A 14,998-nucleotide genomic window follows, 5' to 3' on the forward strand; every position below is an offset into this window, starting at 1 on the left:
TAACCAGGTAAAAGGAGAGCCACTTTTGTGAAAAGTGACTTGTCCCATTTTTCATGTGCCACCAACTGCAGAAGCTGCCTCCAGCCAATTCAGCTCAGCAATAGTGAAGCAATTGGGGCAGATGGTCATTTCATTTCACTCTGTGGCTGACACACTTCGTACTTACAGCCTTATAATGCAGTATAAACGGGGGCAAAACTGTTTTCAATTCAACTTCAGAGTGTTCCAGAAATCTTTGTGGATAACAGCTTGCCTTCCTCCTTTTGGAGCTACTTCAACCATATATTCCAACATCAGACACTTTAGCAAATGTGCTCCATTCTAACCTACATGGATCACCATTAACATGGGAGACTTAGCTTTCATGCTCCCTTCTTTGCTCCCACAGAGAGTAGGTTCCTGGTTTGAATCTGACACTGTACGGGAATGAAGTGCTAGTAACTGTTTTACTAGTCTAGCCCACTTTAAATCACACAGAGATATGTCCCATTAAATAAAAGGTTTGACTCCTCCTCCCCTCGACTGCTGAACCACAAGGCAGAATATTGTCCATAGCGTCATAAATTTCCCTCAGTGTCGCCTGCTCTGGCCCCCGGAAGACAGTTGACTGTGGTTGCTGGTGTCTATAGCTTCATATGTCTCAGAACAGAATCACCAAATACCAGAGTTTGATTCCCAGCAGGTGTGTCGCAGAGTGGGGAAAAACAGTTGACAGTTGACACATGAACAGGTTGGTGGTGTACCTGGGACTTTTTAAGACTAAACAAAAGGGAGAATAGTCTAAAACTACGTTGATGATTATGAAGAAATATCTGCACCTTTTGGACAGTTCACAACAAGCATGCTGTTAGGCCAACAGTTTATTTATTGTGTCAATCATTAATATCTGCACTATTTACATTACAATTATGATGCATCACGACTATTTAGGTAACAGTTAAAAGCTGTCTGCATATAATACTACGAGTTCTCTGAAGAAAAAAGTGACATATCAGAGGAAGGTTTACTCCTAGATATAACTCCGTTGCATTGCATATTCTCCCATATTAGCTTCTATTACAAACAAACAAAGACAAAGCTTGATTAAAAATTTCTAGCTTTTAAAGACATGTTTAATAAAACCTTTAAAAATGTAGTTTTGAACAGAGTGATTTAGTAACTATTGCACATAGAACATAACCTAAGCACCACCTCTGAGGTAAACAGACCTTAGCAGTGCAGCAGAGGTAGGGGGCGGGTTGGGTCATGCTAAAATAGAAACTAAATGTGAATGTCGGAGAATGTGAGCTACTTATATTTCTTGGTGGTATTTATAGTGATGCTGTTCTGTGTTGTACTTGGCCTTTTTTCCATAATATGCATCTATGGTAAAGGTAATCAGATACTCAAGTGCATTTTGTTAGCAACACCTGGCTGTTATTCTCTTAAAGTTTATGGAAGCCATTAAAAATGTACTTAAGTATTTATGTAAACTTTATCTCACCTAGTGAGGTCACTTGTTTCCTCCTTGTTCCCTGCACCATCGCTATGTAACCTCTTTGCCAGTTACCGCAAACACATGATTGCACTTCTTGCTGCCAAGAAGGCACAACCAGTAATTCAGTTTAGATGACTTTATCCAATAAGGTTCAGATAGCTTTTATTTACTAATAAATGAAATCATCATTTGAAATCTGCTTTTTGCAATTACTGGAGTTATCTTTGTATTAAACTTAGTTTGATAATCTGAAACAAGCGTGACCACTGTGGAAAACCTAAGAAATCAGGAAGGGGCAAATACTTTTTTTAATGCACCAAATTGCAAAAGGTAAACAGAAAGCACTGTTTTCATTCAATATAATTACACAGCAACACTTTAAAATAGCCCATCCATTATTTTTTTTTAATAAAGCTTCTAGCATACATTATTTAACAGGCAAGTTTTCCAAATCCCTAACACAGCTCAGGATGAAACACCTCCTGCTCATTCCTAGAGATAATGATGCATGTAGACCATTTTCATCCATATTTGCTTTTTAAAAAGTGCTTTTATCAAAAATTGTATTTATTTGCAAGTCACTAGAATATTTTATTTACTCTGCATTGTCTAACAGGGTACCTAGGAGGTAAACATGCACTCTGTAGTTTGCTGTTACACCTGAGACTCATTAACATATAATAAAATTACATCATTTGAAAAAGGTGGTGGCCGCCGATGTTACCCCCAGCCTCCTAGTAGATACACCGGTGGCATCAATTTTAAAATCCTGTCCCTTGTTCTCAAGTTACGGTCACAAGTAAAATGACCTCAACCTCAATGTCGCTGCGATTCAAACTATACTAGCTACACCGATTGTTTAAACTCCTACGTCACCATCTTCTCGAGTTATTGCATTCATATGCATGTCTATGCCGCCTGCCCACCTGGCAGGGTGACAATATCTCATCAGCCTTTTACAGCTGAGGGGTAAAACTAGTCATCTTGAAAAAACAAAAAATAATGAAAAACACCCCCATTTCTTTGTGTAGATGAGCCATGTGTTAGATCTGACAGAACCTTTATATTTTAATTAAAAATAAGAACAAACGAACCGAAAAACTGGGAAACATGGACGCACAGTAGTTAAGCACTGCTGCATCACACTGATATCTGGGTTCAAATCTTCTTTGTGGTGTTGACATGTTCTACGTGTGCCTGTGTGGTTTTCTCATCCACAGACATGCATAGTAGGTCAAGACAGACAGCTGGGACATGGTCCAACATCCCTGAAGTGATTATAGGTCAGTGTGCTGGTTATGCAGACTCAAGCTTCAGAGGATATGTAACAGATCGGGTCCCCAGTTATCTCCATTGAACATAATACTTTTGGGGGGGAGTTATAAAGCATGCACGTATATACACATATTCACTCGTGCACATGCACATATGTATATATTTAGAGAGAGAGGAATTTGAACACCACGCACATTCAAATTTGAATACTGAAAACAAATATTTTAAAGCCATGCAGCATGTGCATATTAAATATTAGCATTAACATAAAAAGGTGGCAACATTAGCCAAAGCACATCAAACCAGGCATATGTATCAGATATATAAAAACCCCACACCTATGTAAATGCACAAAAAACCTGTTCTAACATGTCTCTGATGTTTATTTCACCTCCTCTGATCAATGATCCTATTCTACTCAAATATCCAACTGGTATCATAGTATATTGCACTTAGTAAGCCATGCATCATCAGCAGTCCAAAGAATAGAAAGGGATTAGTTCGGCAGCGGTCTGTTACAGGCATCTGGCTGCCACATCCGCAGGTCCACCAGAATCTGGTTCAGCTTCTTCATCCACAGATTTCTCTCCTCCTTGGTGTCAGCACTCAGCCAATTTCTGCACAGGAAAACGAGCAGAGTATGTTCGCTGTCATCAACCCACTCTTCAGGAGTAAGTACCTGCCCATATGGTGGAAACTTACCTAGTGACACACATGGTGTTCTGGCACTGGCTGACAAGAGTTTCTCTGTCATCGTCTCTCCGTGGTCTGACGGTGATGAGCTCAAACGTGTTGGGTCGGGCACAAAACTCTCTGCTGGCTGGTTCCACTGCCTTACTTGTACAGTTGGACAGATTGATGCGCCCAATGGGATTCTAAGAGATGTAGAACAACTATCAGGTTTGGCTCGTCTATAATTCTACACTTTTTTTCCGTATGTCTGATTTGGCCTCCTTTATCCATCTTCACACCCCACCAAAACACGTTCCTTGTGCACGAATGCACCATACTACATACTCTTGCACAGTTAGCCAGCTGTGATCTCCTGTATCCTACGCCCTGTTCAGGCAGAGGTCTTTAAACATATTTTATTCTTAAGGCTTTAAACTTTGGCACATTCTATTTAATGAATTTTAGTTTTTACTGCAGGTTTAGAGCAGTCACATTAGTCAGCAGTCACTGTTTGCAGCATGTGAATGTAGAGTAACATGGATGTCAGACAAACTTGCTTGCGTGGCTTGTAGCATTGTTACCTTTCTCTTTTCATCGTCTGGGTAAGTCCAGTAGGAGATGCAGTATCCTGACAGGACGCACCATCGTCTGTGCCAAGCTCCAAATCCACTCACATCTTCAAACATTGTCTGTGGTAAGAAAAAGCAAAATCAGATGATTAAACTTCAAGAATAGTTGGAGCAGCAGCACATTAAGGCCAGTATCATATGACCCATACTCACCAGGAAGCCCCTTTCCTCCACCTTTGAGCCCACTTCACAGTGCATCTTAAGGTAGATGTGGCCCTCCAAAGGGCACAAGAACGGCACCTATGACCCAAAGTAGTCAGACTGAATGGAAGGCTAACACTTCATACATTACTATACAAAAGTTGTGAGTCACTCCACATTTCTTTATATTTTACTAGGAAAATAAGAAATGACAATCATTTGATTTCAGTTCATGTGGGAGAAAAAAAATGGTGGTGCAGTCTACAGGTGAATATGGACATGGAAACACTGTGTGTGCGTGCATGTGTGTCCTCATTAATACTTAATTACTTACTTACATACATACATAGGGTGACATAACTACCGAGTTTCTATAAAGCCCTTTTACAGATGCATGAGGACGTTACTGCCATGGATGTAAGAGTGTGAATGTAGAAAGATATACATGGAATATGAACTCAGGGCTTTCATACCTTCTCCAAAGGAAACTGGGTCTTTCCAATTGAAGACAGGGTGAGCTTGTATGCTCCAATCAGAGCAAAGTTACTGGTGCGAACAGCATTGGGGCCCCCTGGACTGGCCACAACTACAACAACATACATTATGTTTAATAATGACAAGTGACACAGGGAAAAAGTAATGAACACATGAAGAAAGGGAGGTGCAAAAAGGCATGGACAGACCCCTCAGATATCTGTCAGTAATTAGAAATCCTGCCACTGGGTGCAAATTTATATCAGCTGGTTCAGCCCCAACTGATGGCCTATAAGAAGGCGCCTCATTACTGACATCTGGTGAGAATTTCATGTCAAAAGCATCTTTAGAAATATATTTAGCACAGGGGAGCGTCTAGTTGAGCACAAGCTCCTCCTTCAGGCACTCATTTTTTTATTTTGCCTTTTTTATTTTTGGAGTAATCCTGTGTGGGGATTAGTTCCCTGTTGGGGGTAGGCTTTTCAGTACTTAGAGCACCTGATGCTTAGCCTTTTAATTGGTGATGTGCACCCACTCTGGGTCTGTCTGTCTCATTTATTCATTTATTTTTTTATACATACATAGTGATATACATTATAGCTAAACATCTGTATTTTGGTTCTGTCTATCCAAAGAGTACTTTTCAGAAGTTTTGTTCAGATACAACTTTCAAACAAAAGCTGTCACATTGTGACTAAAGAAGTCACTTTGAAGAGTATTGAAATGTTTCTCCTGTTTAAAATGGAACAGCCCAAATGAACAGAATCCACTTTGTGAGAATACCAGATCACTGATTCATCCAATACGTTTATTTGACCCAATAAAGCTCCCCTCTCCTTGAAGCTTATATTGAGACCATCACTCTGTATCTTTTACACTTTGTTATGTAATAGTCCTCACAGCACACAGTTTGTATAAAGCTTAGCATCACATACCTGGTGTCTGTGCCGTCTTCTGCAAGAGAAGAATAAATTAATTAACATGTGGAAAAAAGGAGCTTTTTTTCTGATTTTTTGTTTAAAGTCTTAGGGTTTTTTTTTTTTTTTAAATACTTACAGTGATGGTAAGGAACTTCTTTGGAGTGATAGCCTAGTAAGATGAAGAAAAAGTATTATATTTGTTTTAAAGAGTAAAATGAGAACAGCCTCATACTGACATCGACTCACAGACCTGTCTCCTCTTCATACCCACACACACACACACACACACACACACACACACACAAAAACAGGAATTACTTTCGACTTGTTGGTTTTCTTCTTCTTGTCACTGCAGATTTCACGTTTCTGCACCTGAAAGGGAACAGCACTGGGACCCATCAGTAACACAGCAAAACACAAACTTATAGAATGAACAGACTGTGTCATTTAGAGAAAATAGTGTGTTAGTACTTGCAGAATGAGGACACGTACCAGACAGTATACTTCTAGACTGATGTCAAAGTCACTGTCGACGTCAGATCTGAAAGGCAAAGATTCTGCTCAGCAATCAGTAAATACATTGATTATGTTTAGTTAATAGTATTCACTAACAGAACGATGCACTGAAATGATGAGTGGACCACAGCGGTCTGACTAAAGTCCAACAGTCCGTACACTAACTGCTTCTGTCTGGCTTAGTCTGACTCACATAGTGAACTTGGTGGGGAAGGTGAGGGTGTCCCCACTCAGGCCACGGTGTGTGGTGGCTAAAGGCGTGGCCACAATGTTCTCTGCTCCCGCCCTGATCATGATGAAAAATGAATGCTTGGTAGACTCTGAAATAATGAAAACACAAACAGCATGGTACACATTAGTATGGTGGGCTCCTGTGGAATTTCACTTTCACTGTGGGGATTCTTAAAACTCACACAAATAACAGTCTAATAAAAGCACACATTTGAGATATGGTTATTGTCAAATCGAGAACATGTAAAACTATAGTGTTATGGATGGTGCACCTGGTTTATTAGCAGTGGAACAGACAAAGTCTGCCTTGAGAGGCAGGCGTAGCTCCTGCAGGGTGATGCAGCCTTTGGAGGCCATCGTGCTCGGCTGTGGGGCTGCAGGCCCCTCTTTCCTTCCTCCTGGATTTCCTTTGAGCCGGTCCAGCTCCACCTTCAGCGTCTCTCTCTTTTCGCCTGAGGCCATCAAACATAAACAAAATCATGTCTTTGGGACCAAACCATGTCCCTCACTAATCTTCTAAATACCGACTATGTGGAGCTCTAACATCGACACAGGGTAGGCCTGTGCAAAGCTTTTTTACATTATATACAGGAAACAAAGTATTAGCACTATGTCAAGTGTATTTTTATTTGTGTTCCTTTACTCAAGACTTTGTGATTGTGCTATGCGAATAACCTTGACCTGACTGAGGAAATATTAGAGATGTGCTTACTTGCCACCAGCAGCAGCCTCTCTGCCTCAGCCTCCACCTGGGAGCCTTTCCCGTGTTCTTCATCTGTGCAGCAGTTGAGTGCCTGGCTGGCTTGATAGATAACCGTCTGCTGCAGGTTGATTTCATTCGTCAGAATCTACACAAAAGGTAGATGTTTGTGTAAGATAAGACTGTCGTTTATTACCAGTTGAAATCCTATATGGTACAAGTTTATGTAAACCTTCATCTTCTGTTTGACACTGAACAGGCTGGATGCTCGGGGCTCCTCGGCTCTCTTAGAAACGTCTTCTTTTCTCACAATAACTTGCTTCACACTGGGCCTCTCGGTGTTCTTCACCCTGGTAGACCTGTATGCATCGATACTTGCATACAGCAGCAAACATTCGGTGAGACGGTGAAAACAGGCAGCTTTGAAGCATCTAAGCACTGCACGGAGGAAACACTAACCTGTAGGGAAGCTTGTGGTCCTCACTTGAGACACTCACACCATCTCCATCTGAGGAGGCCTGGAAGCTTTTGGCGACATCGTCTGGAGTGGTGCTCTTCATAATGAAAGAGTTGGCTGGAGTGGATGTCTGCACAAGTCGTGAAGAAAATGTTACCACCGAACAATTACGGATGCATTTCCATGGATGAGGACTCGTCAGTGCTTACCATCATTCTCTTTTCTGGACTGTTTACCACAGCGGCCACAGTCTCTGCCAGTGGAGTGAGGAGGGACATCGAGGAGATATTTAAAGCATCTTCCTCATCACCGCTGTGATCTTCACTCTGTTCTAGATCTCCAAACAGCTCGTTGATGACGGTAGAATTGATAGACAGGTCCACGTTTTCTTCTCTTTTCTCCTGCTTCTCCTCTGGGGTCTCTTCAGTCAACTTATCTGTAGTGTGAACAACCACTTTCAGGGGGCTGGAGGTCAACACTGGAGGGGAGTTCATCAGCTGACGACCTGCTGTTTGTTTAAACCCATGTTAGAAATCTTGAAATTGTCATCGGGATGTATGGTTTGTTGTGTAGAGCTGTACCAACATCCTAAACTCAAAATCTGAATCAAACTGAATTACTGCTGAGGGTCAAACAGAAACGCCGATGGTGACATTTGAAGGTGTGTGCAATCAGTCAAAACACACACCAGTCATTGCACTGCCACTAAAAAGAATATCACATATTATAATCTGTCCAACACCAGATAACTGATGGCTTCATTTTACCAGTAGTCAGAGTACTCTGTCTCTGTTCAGTACCGTCATGCAAAATACCTGAAGGAGCGCACTCGCCGTGTGCGTCAGATTTCTTATATGGTGCAGAGGATTCATCCGGCGGCTCAGATGAGATCACTTCTCTCTCAACAGGTTTTGCGGCCTCTTCCTGAAAAGTACATCGTTTGAAAAATCCAGTCAGGTAAATGCTGGGAGACTTTATTTCCTCTGTGTGTGCCTGATGCTTCCTGTCCAACCTTAGTGTCCGCTCCTCCTTCTTTGTCCTTCCACATTTTGCTCCTCTGCTGGAATCGACTGCAAATTTGAGCCAGCTCACTCTCACGCTCCTGAAACAAGCAAGCTTGTTACTATAATGTGCCATTCTGCTATTCAGACAAGGGGGGAAAAACATAACTGCAGCACCAGGAATGACATCAACCTACCAGTTTCTGTCTCATAGTGATGTCAGCCGTGGTTGTGTTTGTAGCCTGGGCAGCTCTGAGTCTCTCCTGTACTGACCTGGTGTTTGGACTCACAGAGGTAGTGTTGGTCTGTACTCCGACTCGAGCAGGTGAGCTCTGGTTGATGCGCTCCCGCAAAGATTTCACTCCTATTTGAGATAGTAAAAACCATTCTTTCTTACATGTGGAGGATATAATCAACTAATGGGTCTATGTCAACACTGATTTGAGCAGACAATTAAATGACAATGTAGGAAGGTGCCCCTGGTACACAAGTGAATAGAACCGGCTGATGTGCTAAGAAACTGGCCATATCAAAACATGCAGAGACCACCACTGAGTAAATATCCAGCTTTCCAGTCTGACTCACCAAAAGCTCCTGTAGTAACCTTTTCCTTCGAGACTGGAAGGTCAGATGAGCTGGGCTTGGCACAAAGCTCAGGCTTCTGGGAACTGGAGGAGACTTTTGGGCCTTTGGAAAGGGCCTGATGTTTTAGGGGACTTTGAGGCACTGACATGGAGGAGGAGCTGACCTTCTGCTGACTAGATAAGAGGGCCGGTTCCTCAATCGAGGTCTTCTGATGAATAGAGGAAACTGTAGTGCCCTGGTTGGAGCACTTCTGAGGACTGGATACCAAGTCAGCTTGTTGAAGGCTTGGAGAAAACGCAGCCTGCTGAAAAATAAACAGATGGAAAGCCAGTTTATTTATACAGGAGATTATGTTGGATTTTCCTGGTGACCCAGGAAACCTTGCAGGAAAAACTAAAATTTGAATAGTGAAGTGATTATGCAGAAGATAAAAAAATAATACCTGTTTGGAGATGCCCATGCACTTGCTCCTCACGGTTGAACTGGTCACCACGACACTGGGTTTAGTGCTGGAAGCCGCAGCATCTCTGACTGTAAATCTGGGACTAGACGAAGTAGCGAGCGTCTCCTTTGCATTCTCTTTGGGGATTTTAGCATGGCTGAGATCATCCTCCCAGGAACCAATGGTTGCAGCCAGGTTCGCCAGTCTGCCTCTCCTCCCAAGGGAAATTTCTGAGGAGACAGAGGGACTGGCAGCTGGTTGGGCATCAAATGGTCTCTTTATCATGGATACAGGAATACAGTCTGAAGGTATATCACAAGCATCTGAAAAGGGAGAAACAATTTCATTTTTACACATTTATTCAGGCATTCACACGTAAAAAGCACAGACGTTATCTGGAATTTCAGGATTAGAGCTCATCTGAGGAGGAAGATGGAACATCTGTTTTTCTGAATCCTTCTTGGTGTCACAAACTAACCTCACTCAAACTTTTTTGGGGGGTTACAAAAAAGAATCATGTATAAGAGAGCCAACAGTGTGTGTTATATTGTTCTACATTACATATATGTAAGAGAGATTTCTTTAAAATAGACAGCATCAGAAAACATTTCAACCTCCAGTTGTCTGCTTGTAGAAGTGGGAATGACCAGACAACACGATACCTGACCTATGATACGATATTATTGCCATTATCACATTTTTTAAAAACACACACAGTGTCACACAGTCACTAAAACCTGCCTAAAATGCTGCCATAGGACCGACTCACTGTACCATCAGTCTGACATTCAGCACGATCAAGTTGGCAGTTACATGCAATCTGTTTCTGAAACTACAGCAACTGTGAGAAATCATCAAAAATCCCACATCTGTGACTTTCTACATAGACAGAAATTCACATTTAACTTTAACATTTGCGCTCAGCACCTTCCTCTTCCATAAGAAAATAACCAGAACACAACCAGCTGGCAGCCAGTTGTCATTCTCTCGTTCGGATTATTGATAACAAGCCGACAAACGGTCTGCATTTTAATATTAGATAGCAAGTTCAAGTCAGACTGTGACTGTTTGCAGAAAGGTCATCCCCTGTCAGGCGACCTGTGCACTCACCTTTGGTGTGTGCACATTGCCCTCAAGCTGTGGACAAGCAGTTAGTCACCACAAGCTACAATTGGTTACATCATGTGGGAAAAAACATTCAGTCAGCAGGATTCAAACATGGATTTTTTAGTTTCTTTGTTTTTGTAGGTGGGAGGAGGCTGCTGTGCTATTTTATGTCTTGTGACTGAACCGTTAGCTTGATCTGAATTAGGAACTAGCTTTGTCAACCTCAGTGTGTTCAGAGTTTGATGTTTTTTTGGTTGAGCCGATTTCATGTAGATTCCCTCGGCTGTTGTTATCTCAGGATGGTGATCTTTTGTAGCATTCTGAGAGTATTTGAATTTATTTCTGATAATCTATGCCCCCCCCCTCCTGAAGTCCTGTTAGTAACTTCCTGTAAATTCAAACTCATTTTATGTAAATTAAACAGCAGGAAACTGTTACCGTCAGTGTCCCAGCACTTCCTCTGCTCTGCCAGGTTCTGTAAGCGTGATTTCATGCCAGCAGCAGATGGAGCTGGATCCTCTTTGCTACTCTGAGGAGCTGGATTGGCGGCTCCTATCTGTGCTTCTGTTCTGCTTGGAGGAACAAGAGCAGTGCAGACAGCCATCCTGTTGGGTTCTGGGCATTCAGTTTTCAGCTGCACTGACTGAGACTGCAGAACAGGCTTTGCTGAAGTCTTCTCCGAGGAGGAGGAGAAAGACCGGATGCTGGCTGGACCCACCGGGGGCTTTTTGTCTGTGGGAGGATCTGAGAGAAGAGGAGCTTGTGGCATCATTGGCTCCTGGTTCTCTTCATCAGCTGCAGGTTGGACATTTTCTCCAGAGCACTTGCGCTTCGAAGGGGATGGCTTTGTGGATGTTTGGGGCACTGAAAACAATAAAGAGATTTAAGCAAACGCAAGACAGCTGCAACTCAGAGGTAAAAGTGCCAAAACACTAAAGGTGCTCATACCTTTATCAATAACAGACTCGCTGATCACAATGTTTGTGTCAGCCAGTGGCTCTCGAGGCCTTTTCACCACCTGTCTGTTCGCTGCATTGCTTCTTTCTGCGAGTTTCTTCTGGAGGTTCTCTCTGCGAGCTCGGGTTCGCTCCAACAGTTTCTAGTTTGGTAGAGTTGGGTTGTTAATAAAACATCACCTCTGTAGTGTTTAACTGCTTTAGTGAAACAGAATTAAGCTAAATTACAAACTAAAGCCAGGTGCACAAAGGGATTTATGGCAACGCTGCTGCATCTAAAGGGATGATGTCGCTCCTCCTTATACAGATACAGTTTCTGTATCAAAGATAATTTACAACTGTTTACACTTCATATAAATGGTTTAGTGCAGTAAGAGTCTGCTATAGCTTTGGGCTCTCAGTGTTCTCTTTGACCACTATTATAAATAAATACAAGCACACCATTAAGTAAAGTCTGGGAGCAGGCAGAGCAGCATCTCCCAACACACATGACTTTGGTCTATGCTGCTCATTTCATCTGCACACAAATGGAAACTGTAAAGAAATAGTGTTTCTTGTTGATGAAACACCAGACTGAGCACGTTCAACACGTGCTTTTCCAGGAATCATACAAATAAGTGAGTGCAAAACTCTAACAACTTATCACTTTCACACTGGAAGCTGGGATTTCCCTCACTGTCAGATTCTAATGCGAGTTTCTTAGTTTTACCTGTCAGAGCTGATAACTCCTGAGCACGTGAACGAATCCAAAGAAACACAAAGTAACCAAAGATAATAAGAATGTGTTTGCTTGCCCTCGTTTTTCTCACACTGTGTTTACTGTAAACACCCCCCCCAACAATCTGAGCCATGGTCTGAGTAACCCTCATCACTCAGGCTACTCATTGATTGTATATATTTCTCCTGTTTGTTATAGTTAATTCTGCTGTCTTACTATTTATATTTTAATTTAACGTGAAGCACCCATAATCTCGTTGTACATGAACAATGCCATGGCAGCATATTCTATTCTGCTGTGCAAGTCCCAACACATACTACACCCCACATCAGCTCTGCAGGCGCTGACGAAAAGCATTGCTGAAGAATGACGCGCGCCTCCTGGACGCCTGCGGTTTAAACTCTAATGACATCAGACATCCATTCCTGAGTCATTTCGGTTAGTTAGCTGGCAACACCGACATGAGTGAGTTTAAAAAAAGAAAAGAAAGAAACTTACACCCCACAGGTCCGACTGCTGGACACAGCATACGGATACTCAGCGAGTTTAATGACTGGGGCGTTGTTTAAGGAGCACTTAAACATAACGATCATTCAGGAGTCCAGCGAAATACTTGTTAAATAGTTCCGGCCACATACATACTGACATTAAAATGAGATACTTTTTTATTGCTCATGTAGTCTTTTTGACCAAAGAAACACGTGACATGTTTTCTTCAGCCGTGTTAAAAATGTCAACGTCTAAAGCTAATAACAAACAAGCTAATCACCCGTGCTGTCTCTAAGCACTACCATTATAACATTTGGTTTTTACGTTAGCTGCGCACACTAACCAGTCACTTTAACGCAGTTTCTTCTGTTAACGGATTAGTCAAGTTTTTCTGTGACTCACCTCAGTAAACGGATCCATTCTGGTCACTTTCTAACAGCTCGACTGTAACACTACTACAACTGCGTGTACAGAGAACTGCGCGACTCCAGCTTCTCTCTTTGTACCAAACAGCTTCTGTTCAAATTTGAATTTCGGCGCTGTGACTACTGCGCAGACTCCACATCTTCAACGGATCACTTAGAGCCAATCAAAATCACCGAGAGGGGTTCGTGACCGGTGTTTCTGTGTGGTTTTTTTACGTTTGCTCATATTACTAAATAATCTGCAGTCAACATGCGAAGGTGTTAGATATAAAATAAAGACATGGCCTGTTTTGCAGGTATCTTTATGACTCAGCGTTATTTTACATACTGTGTTCCACATTATATTTGATTCAGCCCTTTTTGACCACTTAAAATATTCTGAAATTATCGTCATGTTAAATTTGCAATTTTTGCTGCCCTCTTTGTCCGATCTCTTTTGGAAAATAAATCTTTTCATGTCAATGAGCTTTTTCCATTCATTATACTTGGCCTACATTCATTAATATATTTATGAATGTAAATATATTCATTCATAAATAACATAAAAGTTGCTTTGCAGAAAAACTGATTGCAGCTTCTACCTTGTGACACAATTATTGTTTCTGGCTTTAAACATTTGTCATTTACAAACGTTTAAATATCGACAATCAAACTTTTGGGAATGTTATTTGGCAAGAATTATAATCCTAAGTTTTCGCGCGAGGAAAAAACAAAAACATAATTCATGCCAAGTTCCAGTTACATTGGAAGTCGGCACTACAGAGTCATGCATTCTTGTATCATGTATCACCAGCAGCGCAGCTTCGTTTTTAGATTCAAAACCCGCTGCAGCACATTGATGGACAGAGCATGCTCAGTGCTCTGGCTGCGACTTATTTAGCGAGTCACAAGTACACAACAGTGGCAGCACAGACTAAAAGTTTCACAATTTGCTACTGTTTGCTCGTACTGGATCGGTGGGGGTAAAAACCGATTATTGTTTATTGTTTTTATTGTTAACCATGGGGGGGGGTTGCTTTACATTACAAAACTGTTGCTCTTTCTTTAGTCAGACCACAGTCAGCTACCCAGGGCAGGATTGTGATATGTTCCATTTACGGGTCCACCCTATCCCAAGATTCATAGTGCGGCAGTGGCAGTGGATCTTTTTTTTTTTTTTTTTTTTAAAGTTATACAAACTGTAAATGTGGAAAACAAAATGCAGCATTAGACCCTGAATCGGGCGGTGAGGTGACTGGCACTGTTGCCTTACAGAAAAAAAGCCTCTGGTTGGTCAGCTGGAACCTTTTTGTGGAGCTGTGGAGTCAGCTAGGACCGACTCCAAACTTGTGACCCAAAGCTGAATAACGAACCATAGATGGTCTGAATTTCCCCAGTCTGGTACATAATGTGCTGTCACATCCAGTGATTGTGATGTTATTGTAAGTTAGTTACTAGTGTGCCTGTTCTTTCACATCTGCCTTTCCATCAGCATTTCTTGATCTTCTCCTATTGGACTGAGAGCAGACAGGGCGCCACCTCGCTACCATCCTGTGGTACAAATTGTGATTATATAAAAGTCTGCTGCATACAAATAAGATGATTCGATGCAATCTAAAAAGCCAACATAATAGTTTTAGACATCCAGTTGTTTATTTGTACAGTACCTTTAATTCACCTTTTCTTCCACTTGGAACCGTGTGAGGTCAAAAGGCTTTGACTGGGTATTACTCTTCAGTCAGGTAACCAGCCTGTCACAGGGGAAACGTACAGATAATTATTCTTACTCACCTTTAAGCAACAT

General features: G+C 41.8%; 1 protein-coding gene across 3 annotated transcripts; it reads right to left on the minus strand.

Moving 5' to 3' along the window:
- Positions 1-1,762: 1,762 nt before the first annotated feature.
- Positions 1,763-13,349, minus strand: anln (anillin, actin binding protein). Of its 3 annotated transcripts, none has more exons than XM_005459749.4 (23): positions 13,193-13,349; positions 11,576-11,726; positions 11,066-11,491; positions 9,521-9,843; positions 9,079-9,379; positions 8,691-8,857; positions 8,505-8,594; positions 8,308-8,416; positions 7,702-8,000; positions 7,495-7,622; positions 7,268-7,409; positions 7,048-7,183; positions 6,608-6,787; positions 6,298-6,424; positions 6,081-6,129; positions 5,907-5,960; positions 5,725-5,757; positions 5,604-5,622; positions 4,668-4,780; positions 4,207-4,293; positions 4,006-4,113; positions 3,455-3,627; positions 1,763-3,369 (listed from the first exon to the last, which is right to left on the minus strand). In XM_005459749.4, exons 1-23 carry the CDS (start codon positions 13,208-13,210, stop codon positions 3,249-3,251), a joined length of 3,354 nt encoding a protein of 1,117 aa, XP_005459806.1. In that variant the 5' UTR covers positions 13,211-13,349; the 3' UTR covers positions 1,763-3,248. The 3 variants fall into 3 exon arrangements, with proteins under 3 accessions (XP_005459806.1, XP_005459807.1, XP_005459805.1); XM_005459750.4 differs by having other exon boundaries at positions 7,702-7,928; positions 9,079-9,382; XM_005459748.4 differs by having other exon boundaries at positions 9,079-9,382.
- Between the last annotated feature and the right edge of the window lie 1,649 nt (positions 13,350-14,998).

This window comes from Oreochromis niloticus, linkage group LG22 (genome assembly GCF_001858045.2).
Source record: "Oreochromis niloticus isolate F11D_XX linkage group LG22, O_niloticus_UMD_NMBU, whole genome shotgun sequence".
NCBI classification, from domain to species: domain Eukaryota; kingdom Metazoa; phylum Chordata; class Actinopteri; order Cichliformes; family Cichlidae; genus Oreochromis; species Oreochromis niloticus.